This window comes from Camelus bactrianus, chromosome 1, assembly GCF_048773025.1.
Source record: "Camelus bactrianus isolate YW-2024 breed Bactrian camel chromosome 1, ASM4877302v1, whole genome shotgun sequence".
In the NCBI taxonomy this organism is placed as follows: domain Eukaryota; kingdom Metazoa; phylum Chordata; class Mammalia; order Artiodactyla; family Camelidae; genus Camelus; species Camelus bactrianus.
The window spans coordinates 68649182-68667462 of record NC_133539.1 but is presented as its reverse complement, the minus strand read 5'-3'; the positions used below and the strand labels follow the sequence as shown (position 1 = coordinate 68667462).

General features: G+C 39.9%; 1 protein-coding gene across 1 annotated transcript; it reads right to left on the bottom strand.

Moving 5' to 3' along the window:
* Positions 1-16526: 16526 nt before the first annotated feature.
* On the bottom strand, positions 16527-18030 carry SST (somatostatin). Its single transcript, XM_010959230.3, has 2 exons — positions 17778-18030; positions 16527-16896 (listed from the first exon to the last, which is right to left on the bottom strand). The coding sequence occupies exons 1-2, from the start codon at positions 17913-17915 to the stop codon at positions 16684-16686; spliced, it is 351 nt and encodes a 116-aa protein (XP_010957532.1). The 5' UTR covers positions 17916-18030; the 3' UTR covers positions 16527-16683.
* Positions 18031-18281: the final 251 nt, after the last annotated feature.

Here is an 18281-nt window from a genome sequence, read left to right as displayed (position 1 = left end):
AGTGTTTTGCAAAGCATTAACACAATCTTTCACTGTCCTTTATCCTCCCCACTTCATGTAAAGCTGAGTTACATGAATTAGTGTTCAACCAATACCATTTGGAGCCCTTCTGTTACTCAAATTTCTCAAGATTCTACTATGTCACTTCTACTGACACGATTAACTTTTCATTAACTTTAATGGAAACTGTGAGGGTGAAGTCCATTTTGTTCCCTGGGACTTTTTGTTTCTTGATGGTGAGTTCTGGAGCTTTATTTGACTCATCATTATAAATATACATTGGGTAATGACTACTAAGGGACAGTATTTCCTGAACAAAATGGAACTTTCCCATCCAATCCACTTAGTAAACTAACAGGTATTCAAAATTAGAGGAATCACAAACATCGTTGAGTCCTGCCATCATTTGAGTCTCCTTTTAACATCCTTACCAAATAATAGTCCAGCCTTTGTTTGAACAGATCCAAAGGCTGGGAGTCAACTTCTTTTAAGTGTTCATCATGTGACCAATATCCAAGAAATATCACCATTCTGCTTACCGTCCTTCTGGTGCAGTCTTATTTGTATTCATGGTCCCCCTTTAGCCATAAATAATGACTTTCCTTTGACCCATCTTAAGGTTGTCATTGACTTGCTCAGTCAAGTCCCATCTCAGAGATTAGGACCTTGGATAATACACCTGTGACTTAGGAACATTATACAACCAGGGACTGGCCCTTAGTCTTTTGGGCAAATGTATTTGTGGTCTGCAAAATAATCACCTTTCCCAAAGAAGTTAATGTCCTAATTCCTGAATCTACAAATATGTTATCTTACATGGGAAAAGGGGTTTTGCAGATGTGATTGCATGGAGAATCTTGTCATGAGGAGATTATCCTGGATTATCTATATGGGCCCAGAGGACAAAGGGCCTTGTAAGAGGGAAACAGAAAGCTCAGAGTCAGAGAAGGACAAGGAGAGGTAGCAATGGAAGAGGAAACTGGAATGATGTGGGGCTATGAACCAAGGAACGTAAGAAGTCTTCAGAAGCTGAAAAAAGGAAATAGATTCTCCCCAGAACTTCTAGAAGGAACACAGTCTTGTCGACAGTGTGGGACTGATTTGGGGCTTCTGACCTCCAGAGCTATAAGGTGATAAGTTTGTGTTACTTTCAGCCAATACATTATGCTAATTTGTTACAGCAGCAATTGGAATCTAATAAACCAGTAATAATAAAATAAATTTATGCCTGAATTAGATGAGTTCACCTAGGGTTGGGGAGTGACTCAAATTACCCAAATTCACAAGAGTCCAAGAGCCCAAACTGACACTAATTTTCTTATTATTAACATTATTTCATCCAGGGCACCCCATTTCTAGGATCAGGGTACCCGAGAATGGAGCAGATCAACAGAAGTTTGTCTAGTGGCAGAAAAATTAAAGCAGAGGAAATTATATTATATTTTTAGGTATTTTTTCTAGTGTAGTAAAACCTAATACATTATTCTTGGTCTGTTATGAGGCTTCTGTTGCTCAGTCTGAAGTACAGACTCTCTCTCTCACTAGAAAGTACTATAATCATTAGGCAATTTCCCCTCTCTGAATTTCCTTTATTATTTGCCTTAATCAGTTACAAAAACACCTTTAGTTATGTATCAGTCAAGGGCACACCTAAATACACCTTACAGATAAGCAGGACCAATGAGGAGCCTCAGAACTACCACACATTTAATATGAATTATATTTGAAATTGATATCCTTCAAATGCCTTAGAGGAATTTAGAAAAAAAGTTTTAGTTTCACTAACAATATTCAGAAGTCATCTCCAAGTGAGCAATTTCTTGGAAACATTCCATACTTGATGAATGTCATACGTTTCTGTTAAATTCCATTCCTGAGAGCAATATTTTCTGCCATTCTCCCCAAATCCTTGAGCTATACCTGACTTGGTTCCTGTGGATGCCTTGTCTTAGCGTGGTTCTGAGATGGAAAAGAAATCTGTGTGCATATACCTTTTTCAGTTAGGAACCTCAGTCACGCTTGACTCATTACTCTCCTTAAGGTCTTATGTCTAATTTGTCATCAAATACTGTCATTGTTTTTTTTTTTTCTTTCCAAAATGTCCCTTGATTATTCCCTCACTGGGTCAGGCCTCCAACCCTCACACAATCCAACAATCATATTGGCTCTCCCTGCCACCAGCTCACCTTAAATTCAACCAGTGAATGACGGGATGGACTTTGGATGTGGCCTCTCTGCCTGTTGATCTTTGCCTGGCTCTGGACCTAGACACTCACTCCTCTATCCACAACCCTTGAAGAGTTGACACTGGTCGCCATACTAAGTCCATCCAACTGGTTTGCAATCTCTTCTCCACCTAGAAAACTTTATTTCCCACTATTTACTTAATAATTGTGCTGATTGGATTGATCTCCTACAGACCCTATTCAACAAGACCTCCCAAAAGTTTGCCTGTGCTGGATCTCACTGCTAGACCCATCCAAGTGTAACAGGAGGAGATGCCTGGGGGCTATGACTCTTTTCTAATATGGAGTTGATACAGAAGCATTCTTAAAGTCAGACAGAGCCAGGTTCTATTCCAAGCTCTGCCACAATCTTGCTAAGCTTCACTGTAAAGTAAGAATAACAGTAACACTTATTTCATGTCAGAGGAAAGGGTTAAAGGAGAGAATCTGTGCTGTTGCCATTATTTAAAATCCAGTGTGCTTCTAACTACATCATTCGGATTCTCAAGTAGAAAAGCAAACAAACAAATCACAACAATGAAACCTTTCAGACTTCTTAAAACTTACCTAAACAACTGAGGTTGAAGAGCCTCTCAGATTCAGGAAACATTCATTCCTTACTGAATACCCCAGAGTCAATGAGCCCAGCATGGCCATGGGCAGACAGATGCACTCCCTGGGCCACGGCCTCAAGCAGATGGTAGCACCTGGAAAGTCTGTGCAGTGGGACCTTTCACGCCCATTTTCTAAGAGTCTGTACCCTTCCTGCAAGGCTCAGACCTGATTCTTTAAGCCCCATCCTAAACTCATTGACAATTTCTGGCCTTTCCTGCTTCTGCATCTGCCCTGGAAAGAGTGGAAAAGAGAACACTTTATGCTGTCATATGCACATTTTGAGGGTTTTGAGCCAATGGTCCCCCAGGGATGACCAAGGGCAGAAACTGGAATGACAGGGGGATTCCAGAGACACCACGATCTCCTGAAACAGGTGGACATCGTCTCAGTGCTGGAGCCACAAAGATGACCCTCTGGAAAACGTGTCTGGGGGGCCTTTGCTTCCTAGGGTAGCTAACTTCAGGTTGTCTGGACTAGAAGGGCCTGAATCTGGGATCCTGCTGCGCGTAGAGAGCCATTAGTCTGAGCAAGTGCAGCCTCCTGTAGAGATTCTTAGTCACAAGAACCCCAGGGCCCACGCCCAGAGTCAGACAGAACAGATACAAAAGAAGACAAGCCTCTAAATCTGACCTCCCAGGCTAAGCTGTCTTCCTCTTACGAAACAGATCCCATCCCAGCGGATCTCCACATTTGAAATCTACACCCTCTGCATGCACCCTGCGCAAGACCCAGTTCTCCTCCGAGGTTCAGGGAGCCTTAGAACTACCAGACTCATTGGGTCAGCTATGTCCATTTCTCCTCTATACAAGGAAAGATGGCCTGGCAACCAAGAAGCCATGGTCCCCCTTCCACTCCTACAGGCATTATTTTTTTTAACTTTTTTTTTTATTGAATTGTAGTCATTTTACAATGTTGTGTCAAATTCCAGTGTAGAGCACAATTTTTCAGTTATATATGAACATACATATATTCATTGTCACATTCTTTTTTGCTGTGAGCTACCACAAGATCTTGTATATATTTCCCTGTGCTATACAGTATAATCTTGTTTATCTATTCTGCATATGCCTGTCAGTATCTACAAATTTTGAAATCCCAGTCTGTCCCTTCCCACCATCCGCCCCCTTGGCAACCACAAGTTTGTATTCTATGTCTATGAGTCTGTTTCTGTTCTGTATTTATGTTCTTTTTTTTTTTTTTTTTAGATTCCACATGTGAGCGATCTCATATGGTATTTTTCTTTCTCTTTCTGGCTTACTTCACTTAGAATGACATTCTCCAGGAGTATCCATGTTGCTGCAAATGGCGTTATGTTGTCATTTTTATAACTGAATAGTATTCCATTGTATAAATATACCACATCTTCTTTATCCACCTGTTGATGGACATTTAGGCTGTTTCCATGTTTTGGCTATTGTAAATAGTGCTGCTATGAACATTGGGGTGCAGGTGTCTTTTTGAAGTAGGATTCCTTCTGGATATATGCCCAGGAGCGGGGTTCCAGGGTCATATGGTAAGTCTATTCCTAGTCTTTTGAGGAATCTCCATACTGTTTTCCATAGTGGCTGCACCAAACTGCATCCCCACCAGCACTGTAGGAGGGTCCCTTTTGTCCACAGCCTCTCTAGCATTGGTCATTTTCCAATATTCTGGGTCCTGGACTTGAATTAAAATCAAGTCTTCTATCTTATTGGGTCTAGCATTTTAATTGCCTTCTTTTCTATTATTTGATGTCTTCTTTTTATTTAATGACTTCCAAGGGCTCCCCAAGATTATATAAGTACCAGGGCTGGGATAAATGATGCCCTCAGCTTTACAGCCTGGAAGGAAAACATTTAAAGTGGATTTAATTTCATTCTCCTTTCATCCTAGCACCCAAAAAGTAGAGGGAAATGATGTGAAATTATCTGTTTTTCTCTTTCTGCAGCAAGGGGAAAATTTGCAAGAGGAAAAGCTTTTTTCTAATATCAGTTTATTATTATTTTTTAAAGGCACTCCGAATATGGAGTGAGTTGGCATAGCCATTTCTTTATTGTTCTTAATTTGAACAATCCAGTGTGATTGCTTTTAAACACATCTCTGGGGTTTCAGCTATTTTTAATTAGAGTGGCTTCATTTTTTTCTTTCTTGTTTTTTTTTCTTCACCGTTATCATTCTAAATTTGTTTTCAGTCTTCCCACTCCCCTAGTCTCTGCCTCCTCCCTTAACTCTCCTGTCCCCTATCATATTCAGCCAAGGTTTTACAGAAGCTAGTAAATTGTGATTTATCTGTGTCTATAAAGATAAAGGTCTCCAGTTCTTCCTCTGTGACTCCAGTCGCCCTCTCACCCCCATGCTTGGAAACAGAATTGAAAGTTTATGACGATATGTTCCCTCTGTAATGAGGAAAAACCCAATAAACCATATCATAAAACAGAATCATAAAATTAGAGATGGGAGACTATCCACTTTCACGCCTACCCAATTTTACAGGGGAGGAAACTGAGGCCCAGCCTGGCTGAAGTCAGACTCATTTAAAGGCAGAGCTGGCCTCGAGGCTGGAGCCCCACCTGAGAGGCCTGTGCTGCTTCCTCCTGGCCGCCCACCAGCTCTGAGCTGGCCACCGGAGACACAACACAACAGCAATTACGGGACCTGGCCATCAGCTCCAACACTTCCCCAGCCCCATCCCACCTCCCGAGAAGGGCCGGGAGTGCTCCAGCATTTCTCTGCTGGGGCACTGTCGTCATGGTCTGTGGTTGACAGAACATGGGGCTGAAATTCAAAACATCCCGGTTCTAGTCTTGCCTGACACTAATCAGCCCTATGTAATTGAATGAGTCATTTACGTTTCTAAAAGTCCATTTTCTCCCCATGAAATGGAAATAATATCTACTTGCCCTACAGCACAGGATGATGACTAAACAACTTCCCTGTCTTTTAAAATTCTGTACCATTCGGGTCCAGGACACCCCTCTTTTCCTCATCTCTATGGTCATTCCTTTCAAGCTCCTCTCTGAGGTTATTCCCTTTCAACACCTCTTATGAGGGATTCCCCTCAGGGCTCTATCCTCTCTCCATTCCTCCTCTTACTCTGCACATTTTTCCTGGATAATTTTACTCCTTGCCTTCAACTACCATCCGTGAAATATGATTCCTAAATCTCTTCTCCAGCCTAGACCTGACTCCCAAGGGAAATGTATCTCTTCACTGTTCCCCGTGGGTGGTCCTTAGCTTCTTAGCTCAACATACCCGCCACAAACCTACTCTACATCCCTTAAGCCTTCTCTTCTCTGTTGTCTTGGTGAATGGCACCCCATGCTACTCTGCTGCTTACATTAAAAAAGTGGAAACCATGCTAGTTTCCTCCTAAGTCCCCAGCCACATTGAATAGCCTCAATATTCAGTTATGCTTTTCTCCTGAAATTTTTTTCCATTTCATTCCATTTTACCCATTCTTATTGCCTAATTAAGGCTCTGTTAGTCTCTTACCTAGACTATTTCAACTACCTCTAAAATATCTTCTCTTTTTTCAGTTTATCCCTTTCTAGTTCATATTCTACACCGTCATCATAGTTAACTACCCAAAATGAAATTCTGACCATTTTACTTTCAGCATATTTTAAAGTCACTCATCATCTAAAAACCAAAAAGATTAAAACCCTTTCACAGTGTCCTTCATGCCAACTCTCCAGTCTCATCTACATCCTGATCTCTGTTAGCACACACACCACACACACACACACACACACACACAACCACCATCACTACCATCACCACTCCACCCATTGGTACTATTGCATTTCTTAATTCTTGCTAAGGGTCTCAGATCTGCTGAGAGCAGACAACTTTTGGATTACCTTTGCAGGCTTCAAACTCCCTTCTTTGAAGCTTTCACCCATAGAGGAGAGCCTTGGAAACCATGTGTGTATCACATGATCTTCCCAATCTGGTCATGTGGGTAGGGCTAGAGCAGATTCTGGACCCAAGCTGGGCCAAGTACCAAGAATTTAGGTACTTAGACAGAGAGCTATAAATAAGGTAACTATGGTTCTGGGGATACCTTTTCTGTTCGTGTTCAGCCTCACCGTGTTGCCTGGCAGGACTCTGCCCTAGGGAATCTACAGGATGCCCATGATTCCCAGTCATACACTCCCATTCTTGTTTAAGCAAGTATGAATGGGTTTGTTTTACTTGCCTCCAAATGAGTCTAAGTCACTCATCAACGTGTTCAGCACCTGCTTTTCCTCTGACTGAATCATCTTGCAACTCCTTTCATCTTATAAATCTCTAGTCATCCTCAGGACCTAGGTCAATACTCCCACTCCCACAGACAAATGTATTTACTCCTGCCTATGAGCTGACTATATTTGCTATCGTACTTAGTCATAACTTAGTTTACAAAGCAGATTTTCCCAAAAAACCATGACCTCCTCGAGGGCAGGGATGATGCCATATTTATATTTATATCTCCAGCACCAGAGGAGAGTTTCATACAGAGTAGACACTCAGTACTTTATCTTGAGTGAGTGAATTAATACTTGTAAAAGTGCCCTGTAAACTATTAAGGTCTACACACAATTGGATGGGAGTTCTTAAAAGAAAGCTATATTCTTTATGTCTAAAACAAAGGCCTTCCCTCTAATCACTGGATGATTCCCTCAGCCCTAAAATTCTGATTAATGCTTTGCCCTGAATTTTAAACGAATCATGGATATTATCACGTTATTAAACTTTCCATAAAAATTAAGACAAATGCAAGAGGGAAAAAAGATACTGAAATAGCGAGCAATTAAGACAAATAAAAGGCCATATGCTAATGGATCAGCCTTCCAAATGGCTCTCTGTCTTTTATTTAAAGTCATTTTAAGGTTGAATTGTCAAAAAACATTTTGACTAGCTACTTTAACATTTTGTTTTTGTTCTGGGGCTGCAGTGTATAGCAAGACCTCTTTGTTTTGACCCCTGCAAATGCTTTTTAGTTTCAGAAAGACACTAAAAAATGCTCACACATCATCTCAAAAAATAATTCATTCATCCTCCATGCATCTCAGGGAAAGCCTTGTCTTCCTGTATCAACCACCCCAAAAAAGTATGAACAAGCAGCAGCCCAAATTGTCCTTTAGGGTCCAAGGAAAAATCTAGATCAAGGTAACACACATAAAAACTGATTCATCATCCTTGAAACACACCCTGCATTTCCCCACCTCTGTGTTTTTGCCTCTATCCCCTCAACTTGGAGCAACAGTCACATGGCTCAACTCTCTACCACCTGTTAAAGGCTCAGCAACTCCAGTTTCTTTTCTCTTGGCTGCACTCCTGAGGCAATTGCTTCACACCTCAGCTGTGGGGCTTCCTACACTCGTCCATGAACATGTCAACCTTCCCCTCTGCACTGGACTCCTCAAGGCCAAGGTCTGAGTCTCTGAAATTCCACAGCCTGTGGTTGGTGCTTCAGCACTCAGTAGTGTTCTTGTCATTGAATAGAAACAAAGAAAATGTTATTCGCCAGTCCTTCTTGAGAACTGGGTGACACTGCACTGGGTTTAAAACTAAACCAGCTAGAATTAGGAATCCCAGCTGCCCAGCTCTATTCATTGTATTTTAGTTTAGCAGAAGTTGACAACACGACCTTTCCAAGCAGCAGATTGTCTTAAATCCTGTAATTAACTTATGTCTGACTGATACCTACAAGTGTCTTTGGAAAAACGGTGTAGTGAACACTGGTAAAAAAAAATCAGGAGAACTAAATTTTAACCCTGAATGTAACATTGGAGGTTGTATTACACTTTTCTTCCCTAAACCTCATTTTTGTCATATATATTAAAAAAAAGTTCCCATTGTTTGAGAAAATGTCTTCCCATGGTTTGGTGACAGTAACGAAACCAAAAAGCCAGTACAGATTAACTTTCATTTCAACTAATATATAATCAACATAGCCAAGGTACCATGAGGCAGAGTCCATCAAAAAAAAAAAAAAAAAAAAGGAAATTGATATATTTAACACTATAGTTAAAATCCTTCTTTCTTAGATCTTTAGAATGTTTTTTTCTTCTCTCAGAAAACAAAAACAAAGGATAGGCCACACTCAAGTGTGTGCAGAGATGAGTAAAAGAATTGGAATCCATGTCGCATGCAATAGAAAGAACTTGAGGATGGCCAGGAGGGAGAAGGGAGTAATGGGTGCACTGAAGGGGTCAAAGCATGAGTGTGCTCTGCAAATATTTGGAGGACTTTCTTTGAAGGAGTGATTAAACTTTGTCTAACCCCAAACTACCTCAGGAGAGAGGGAATCCTTCATCACCAAAGAAATTTAATCAGAGTCTGAATATCCTCTGGATAGGGATATGATAGAGCGAGTTCAAGTATTAAATGATAGGCAAGCACGCAGCCTCAAGGACAGGTTCAAATTCTAAATAATGGGTTAGAACGTTGCCAGGAAATGCTATGATTCTCTCTCCTAGGTTCTACTGCATGTTACTCTGGGACAGCTCTCAGGCCAGGATCAGAAGGGCATTGGTGAACCCCTGGGAGCTGGTTGGGACTGTTACGATAATGAAATTCACCAGATATAAAGTAACTAGATTTCTGAAGAGGCCTATAGCAGATTCAACAGCTTCAGTCTGTAACGGCCTGGATATGGTCCCAATGAACAATTGATTTTCTGTTCTTCCTTTTTTTTTTTTTTTTTTTTTTGGTTGGAGGAGGTAATTAGGTTTACTTACTTATTTATTTATTCTTGGAGGAAGTACTGGGGATTGAACCCAGGACCTCCTGTATGCTAAGCATGTACTCTACCACTTGAGCTATACCCTGCCCTGAACAATTGATTTTCTTTGTGACTTTATCCACCCAGGCAGATAAAGCCTTTACCACTTCACCCCCAGGTTAGTCTTGATTCAATTCCTCCCAGAGAGAGATTGAAATAGGACATTGCAGATTTCTTCAGCTCTCTGTCTCCCCTAGAACCATGTGATGGGAACTTACACCAACTGAAATCAAGAGGGTTTTGAAATACCTGCTGAGAGTCAGAGTATTCTCTTTATAGACGATTTCCAAAGAACCAATTTCAGTGAGGCCAAATCTTGATGAAATGAATAAGAACAGAGAGGCAGTAAGTAGATAGACTTATATTCAATGGTATGCTTAATTATATATATATCTTTTATATATATATATATATATATATATTCAATGGTAGCAAGTTATAATGTAGAAGTTGCTTGGAAACATGGAATTCTTTTGACTAAATGAAAAGGACCATGAGACCAGCAGAATTATTTTGATTTTATTTTTTTCCTTTGGTAAAGAGAGATCACCCCAGTCACACAGTGCTGAGAAAGATCTAATGACATCAATAACTTCACTCTCCTGAACAAATTTGAAAAAAAAGCCAAACTATTTAACAACAGAGGAAGACAAGAATAATTCTGATATATTTGCACAATGAAATATTATGCAGAAACTTAAAAGACGGAAAAAATTCCAAAAATACAACTAAGCTACTACATATAAAGATAGCTAAAGCACAAAGCAATACAACGTATTATTGATGATCACATACATATATAGTAAAAGTATAAAACCACAGGCAGGAGGAATACACACTGAATTAGGAAAAGGAGAAAGGGGAATGAGAATATACCTGAGGATGAGATAAAAAGGAACTTCCACTTTATTTGTAAATTTATTTGATAAAAATTTTGGAATGAAATATGAAAATTAAAAAATTAAATATTATCTTCACCATGGTGACTGTCCTCATATTTTTCCTTCTTGTCTTAAAACGGTAGTTCTCAAAATTTAGTGTGCATTAGAATCTCTCAGAGGGCTTGTTAAAACACTGATCTCTGAATCCAATACCAAAATTTCTTATTCAGTAGATCTGGGCTTGGGCCCAAGAAGTTGCTTTTCCAACAAGTTATGAGGTGATTCTAATGTCATTGGTCCAGGGCCACACTTTGAGAATCAATGTCTTTTAGTTACCTACCAGTGAACATTCATTCAGACTTGAACTGCCTAAGGACAGAGACTTTAACTAATTAATCTTTGTAGCTTCCACTTAGCAGACAGATCATCAATAAATATTTGTGGACTGAAAGAGCGCATTACTAAAAAAATAAATCTGCACTCATATACTGAGCAGTATGACAGCCACACAACAGCATGTAAAATAAATGACATGTTAATGATAATAACTTGACAATTTTAGAAAAGCAAATACAGTGTACTTAGGAAGGTAGACCTTCCTCAGGGGAGACCTCAAGTTATGATCACTGGTATCTTATCTTCACCAGGATGTAACTCTCAAGAAAGGTACTTGAGGAGGAGTACATAAGGAAGCCCAAAGTCAAGACTCTAGACAAAAGCAAAGATACTTTTTATTACATCTTACATAATCAGATAATTCCTACTTATTCGTCTCCTACCTATGCTCCATGAAATGATCCAGAGACAGTCTTTTCACTGAGACTGAATGAGAAGCCTCATGAATTGTCTGTGAAGCTCTTACAGTCTCTTCTCTGCAGGCCAGGAATGACAGTGAGGGTTGTTGCCATAAAAACAGGCTCCCTGAATTCAGTGGATACGATGCGATCCGAGGATGTCAGAGGCCAATTGGTAGGATGTCAACCCCAGCAATGAGATGTCAGTGCTTGCCATAGCAAACAGCAGAGGGAGAGCAGAAAGCAAAGGGCTTGACCTACTATACCACTGTCTGATTGATTGTGGTGTCCCTACAACTGAAAAGGACGGTCGGCTTTACTTGGTTCTTCAGAAGAGCTGGTCTTAATTTTAAGCTCTGCCACATAAGCTTTCTGTGACTGTAAGCAAGTTACGTACATACCTTGAACATCAATTTTTACATTTGTGGCAAATGAAGTATAAACTCCTATCCTAAGCTCAGTTGATAAATTATAAAATGTGTGAAGATTCAATGAGATAACAACAGTAGAACACTTTAATGCATTGGAAAATATTAAATGAATGTAAGCTGATTCTCTTGTTCTTTATTATCAACAGTATTTGTAAAGAAGCTGGTATAGACTCTTCACATAATGGGGTTTCAAAACAGCACAAAGTCTAGTCTTTTTCCTCTGAAAATGTTTATCTCATTGGGAAGTTAGGACAAGCCTAAATATATAAACAGCTACAGATATATGAACAAACACATACCTATAGAATCATACATTTGTGCATACACAAACACACACATATACACACACACTACTAATAATATGAGGTAATGCTAAGTGTGTGGATAAGAAAGCATCTGGTTAAAGTAAAGGAAACCTGAACTACTCTTTAAAAATATAGAAAATTACTTAGATAATACACATGAGGGTCAGAGGTAAAAATTGCCATCGTTGCTGCTGCTGCTGTTGGCGTTTGGGATAAGCTTACTATCATACTTCAGTGAGGCCACCAGAGACCCAGTTTCCTTACGTATCATCGCTCTGCCTTCTGCAGCATAGGCCTTCAGACTGCACTGGCTGTCTCAATATGGTTGACAAACCTTTCATGCTTCCTCATCCACAATCAGCAAGAAAGAGATGTCCCAGCAGTGCCCCCACAAAAGTCTTAAGGTTCGCTGTGATGGGTCAGGTGCTCAAGCCATGAATCAATCCCCATAACCTGGGGGTCATATATTCTGAATGGTTTAATCCATCCTAATGTCCATTCTGAACTGGAAGTGGAGTCAGTCTCATGCCAGCCACATGGCTGAACAGGCACAGAGGGGTGGTAACAGAAAGTAATTGGGGATGCTGTGGTCAAAGAGAGGAGTGACTGTTAGAGAAAAACTAGGAGGAGAAGGAGGAGGAGGAGAAAGAGGAGTTGAAGGAGAAAGGCAGCAGCAACAACATTAGAAATCTGTCCACCACAATGATTCCTAATAGGTTGATCCAGGAAGAAGTGCTTTCATAAATCACATGAGAGAAAAACGTGAGAGCCAGGAAACTCCAGATTTCTTGAAGGGTACGGAACTTGTGTGGTCTTACATATGACTCCATCATGCTAATCCATGTATAATAGCAAATACAAAGGAGGATGAAGAAGATGTTGGTGAGAAGTCTGGTAAAATCACTGCCTTTCATCTTTGATTGGCTGGGAGAATGTAGATGGAAAAATAAGGAAGAAAGAGCTATTTCCTACTTAAATTCCTAATTCTTGACTCTCATAATGGGTATTCTGTAGTCAAATAAATTGTTACCCAGGCATAGTAATTCCAGGGTAGCTGAATACTTCTTTTGCAATGTGTGCCATCTGACCTTAGTGCAGCATTGGAACTGAAAATGTACTTTTATGTATATTTTGTACAGGAAAGATAGAATTAAGCAGCCATTAATTAGGAATGCATTATCTTTCTTATCTATTTGAACCCTACTCTAAAAGCCTGAATTTCTTTGAATTAGTATTTATTTTAATAGAACTATTTAACCTCTACATAACAATTTCACCATCTTAATGGACCATATTCCAGAGACATGTGAAGCTAATTGGAATGAGGTGGCCACTTGTGTAATCTAGAATATTTATCCGGGACCTTGAGAGGTATACCAACTTCAGTGATGTTAAAGCCTATTTAGTAAAACTTTACTTAATTTATAAAATCCAATGAAAATTCCCAGGGCTCCAAATCCCAGCCTCTAAGAGTGGGAACTTAGGGCTTTGTCCAGACTCTGCATCAGTTTACTGGGTATCTTGGACAGGAATCCTCTCTATATGTCAGCTTCCAGTAAAGTAAATGCTGAGGACAAGATAATTTCTGAGCCCTCTTTCATGTCTAATATTCAGAATTAAAGGTATATTTTGTGTCACCATAAAACTGAATTGTCTATATATTGAGAGTTTAAGCCAAGGTGAAAAAATTGGTCCTGCATGAGCTCAAGAGTGGATCTGCATGATCTTAAGATAAACCAATGTGAAAAAGTGTCAGTGAATCTGATTCTCTATAACTGTGAGCCCCATGGTTGTTGGGCAGCTAAGCAGACCCTACCGAGGAAATTTGTATAATGATTCAGGAAAACTGGACTGATTGCAGCTTCCAAAATGAGTGAGTCTGCTAATTACATGCTTCATTGGTTATAAAAATTATAATCATGTACTATGTCTTTCTGGTGTTACACCAGCATCACATAGAATAGTCATTAATGTAATTTTCCTGTGCTATTCCTAAGAAAGAAAGTTGCCACCTAGCAAATAGAGATTTGTTTCACTTGAGACTGCAAGTTCATGGACCATTCATTCATTCTTCAGTGAACACTAAGAACATACTATGTGCACTGTCTGAGGTACTGATTGCACCGTGCATATGAATCAGACATACATTTTTTCATTGCAAGTTCACATATCAATACTCACTCTCCTACATACCCTCATGCAACTACAATAAGTTGTAGGAAGTGATAAGTAAGCACCTTGGAAGAGATACAGATTAGTACTCAGAGAAGGGAGATATCCCAGTTGAGGGCTTAGAGCAAGAATTTTATGGAGCAAGAAGCATATAAAACAAGTCCTCAACGCTGGGTTAGATTTGGACCTATGGAAATGTCAAGAAATAGCAAAAGCAAAGAAAGAGAGGCTAGAAAGCACAGCATACATGAGAACAAAATTAACACCAAGAATAACATCTAAAACTTACCAGCTGTTTACCACACACCAAGAACTCTAAATATATGGTCTTGGTGAATCCTCATAACTCCAAGGGATTGGTTTTATTACTATGCCTATTTTCAGATGGGGAACCTAAGGCCCAGAAAAGAGAATTATTTTGCCCAAGCTCTCCCCTGAAAAGAAGTAGCAGGTGGCTCAGGACTGTTGAAACCTATGGTTGTGTTAAGGAGGAAGGAAAATACAATCTGAAAGGTCTGTTGTGGCTAGAATACTAGACTCTTTCAGTGAATCAAACTTAGGAGGAACACAAATGAACTAAATAGGAAGTAAAAAGTAAAGCCTTCTGTATATTTAAAAAACAACAACAACAACAACTATGCTCCACATCTTACTTAAAATGTTCAAAAATCAGTACTTGTTCAGCAGTTTTGTCAATGTTGAAGCACAAAATGACAGTCACGTCTGAAAGGGATATGTATGCCTTTGTCAGTACAATCCTCTACTTATGAGGTTGGGAAAACTGAGGCTGAAAGACAGCTAACCCTAATTAAATGATTCATTCAATTTAAGCTTTAAATAAAGAATAAGTTTATATGTGGGCACATGACTACATAATTCTTGCCAACTATTTCCATACCACTGTTGGGAACTGATGACTAAAGATGATACTAAAAACTTAAAATCCCCTGGCACTCATACAATCTATACACTGCTCAGAAAATAATTAAGTTGTGTTCTCTTCTGTGCTTTAATCATAGTAATGTGATTTTATTACTCCATTGAGTTGGTGGTAACCAGATGTACATAAGGCATTTAACACAGACAAATCCCCTAATGGACACTCATTAATTCCCTCCTAAACGTCTTGTAAATAAAAGATGCACCAGTACTTCAAAGGATGTTCTGTTTTCACAGAGATTAGTTAAGTGGCTTAGATTTTCTCTTGTTTGATCAGCTGTTCAGGAATTAACTTCCGCTAAGCCATGTTCATATTAAAAACGTGTGTTATCTAACACAAATATTTTCTTTAAAATACAAAATTCCTGTTAGATGTTTATATGCTGCCATCAGTAAGTTCATAATACTATGGGGGTTTAGACTGAGTTTATGTGTTTATATTTGGTTTCTTATTCTGGCAGCTCTTCAGAAATACAGTTTGTAGTTAAAACACACATCTCCAAAGGGACACCTATCTAAGGTCTTTGTAAGTTAAATGAGCAATGTTTCTATCTCTGTTGTGAGCAGTGCCATTTAGTATATTATTATAATGCTAATAATAATAGCTGACATGTACTGAGTATTTTTATTATTGTCTGCATCTTTATTTTAGTCACATTTTGATAACATCAAAAGAAGGCTTGAAATCTCTCCTTCAGTTGTTCTGCAATGACAATATTTTACTTCAATACCCCTGATAGTGTAGCAGTCAGTGAGACGACCCAACACACGTTTCTTGCAACCCATAGCTCTCATGTTGGAATCCTATAATTAAACAGATATTTTCCCCGAGGGAAAAAATTTAGGAGCTTATATTTAAAACAGAAACTATCATTTAGCCTTATTCAGTTACAAAGAGGATTGTCAAAAAAAGATATTAAAGCAATATTTTTTCTCTAGATAACCGTTCACAAACTATAAACATTTTAAATCCTCAGAACTTTATTTTAGCTATTAAGCCAGCTTCTTTGCTCCAACTTTTAATGATTTTTCCTTTCATTTTTTATATATCATTTATTTTACATAACACTCTGGTGGTTAGTTGGGCATTTCAACCTACCTACCCATGAATACTAATTCTCATTTCAACATATAATTTTAAATGTATTTAATGTGTAATTGATGTTTGTAGCAGCCCTTTCCAATAGTTATCACTAGATTAAAATTAGAATTCATAATTATTTGAAATTGTTTGTGTTTAAAACGATCCAAACTATCAGAGTTACCACTTAAAACATAACCTTTATTACCACAGGGAATTTTAAACAGTGTGTCTGTGAGATTTGGAGTGCATATCTCAAACAACTTGTCTGAAATCACAACTGAAGTTAATCACGTATTATTAAACAGAAAGTTTTACTCAATAAAAAACCAGTCTTGTTTTTCATAATTTTCACCACAATTTTATTTTGTATTTACAGTCTTCTGTTTCTCATGTGAGCATGTTGCTGAGGATTGGGGGAATTAGGGAGGAGAGATGGGGTTTGAAGGAGAGGGATCAGAGGTCTTATAGGGACAAACATAATTAATAAAGCTAACAGGATGTGAAAGTCTTCCAGAAGAAATTCTTGCAGCCAGCTTTGCGTTCTCTGGGTGCCATGGCCGGGTTTGAGTTAGTGGATCTCTGCAGCTCCAGCCTCATTTCGTCCTGCTCAGCAGCCTGGGACAGATCTTCCGGCTCCAGGGCATCGTTCTCTGTCTGGTTAGGTTCAGAGAGCAGCTCTGCCAAGAAGTACTTGGCCAGTTCCTGCAAGGTGTAGGGGAGACAGAGAGAGAGAGAGAGAGAGAGGGAGAGAGAGAGAGAGAGAGGGAGAGAGAGATAGGATGAGGGTGATAGAGAAGAAGAAATGGAAACGCCTAGTTTGAATAAAAAGATTCAACCGCAACTCAAACCCCAATTTTCACAGCTGTGCAATTTTTGTCACACTTAAAATCAGTTAAGGATATAAAAACAAGGGCTGTTGCTTTAATCAGCAAGTTACACAAAGGAGCTTTAAAAAATCAAATGTTCCTGCACGTTTTCTGCCTCTGTACGTTTAAAACACACACAGAAAGAAATAGCAGATCGTTAGTTTTGCAAAGATAAAACATGTGCCAACAGTTTGTTTCACTCAATTTCCATAGCACGAACTTCATACTGGGATTTTCCTTGCCGTTTTTACTAAGTCATCTTTGGGGAATGAAATCTTTCACAATCCTAAACATACTGTGTTCTGGCTGCAGAGTGCCCTTTAGCCCCTAGCCCCGCTGCATGGAAGGTACAGCTTAGGAAGACAGCCGCTTCAGAAGTCCGCGCTTTCAGCACCTGGGTCAGCACCTCCCGCGGTCAGCACCGGGGATAGATACCGTCATCCCTTCGAGCTCTGTTTCCCGTGTCTTGAAATTTTCTTGAATGCCGAAGAACTCACCTGAACTGTGACCGACTGCGCTGATCAGGAAAAGAAGAGGTAAAAACGGATTCCGGACTTTGAAAGTTATCCCGAGAGCTTTGGTAGCTGAGGGACCCAGAAAAACACCGACACTCGTCTGGAACACCTCTTAGGTCCACCCAAGAGAGCGGGGACAAGGCTAAGGGAAGGTTGGGGGTTTCAGGGGAGGGGAAAGAAGGCGTCGAGGGAGTATCCTTACCTGCTTCCCAGCGGCAGCAGCCAGAGACTTCTGCAGAAACTGACGGAGTCGTGGATCCGAGGGCGCGCCGGTGACACTTCCCAGAGCCAGGACGATGGAGAGCGCGGCCAGCGCGCACTGGAGGCGGCAGGACAGCATCTCTGCGGCGCCGGAGAAGCCGAGCTGGAGGGCGGTTGATCAAACTCTAGGAGCAGATCGCAGGCAGCAGCAAGGGCTCTGAACCTCGCGACTCCTAAAGCGGCTTGTGCGCTCTCCACCGTTTCCCCCCTTTTAAACTCTCTCTCTGACGTCAGACTAGGAGGCGCCCCCAGATCTCACCAGCGCTTTTACGCACCATTACCCTCGTGAAATCAATCACAGAAGTGAGAGGAGGCTACACAATCAAAAGTGGCTTATTAAAAAAAAAAACAAAAAAACAAAACCCTGCGCGCACACAGACAGGTCCCCATGATTCCACACATGCCACACCATCTACACAATCTTTTAATGTTCACTCAGTGCTAC

Bases quoted from the DNA above. Each gene is read 5' to 3' on its own strand.
- SST (XM_010959230.3), bottom strand. From the start codon at position 17,915: ATGCTGTCCTGCCGCCTCCAGTGCGCGCTGGCCGCGCTCTCCATCGTC. The intron at 16,897-17,777 runs GTAAGGATACTC...TACACCTTGCAG, and splicing joins CTGCTGCCGCTGGGAAGCAG to GAACTGGCCAAGTACTTCTT.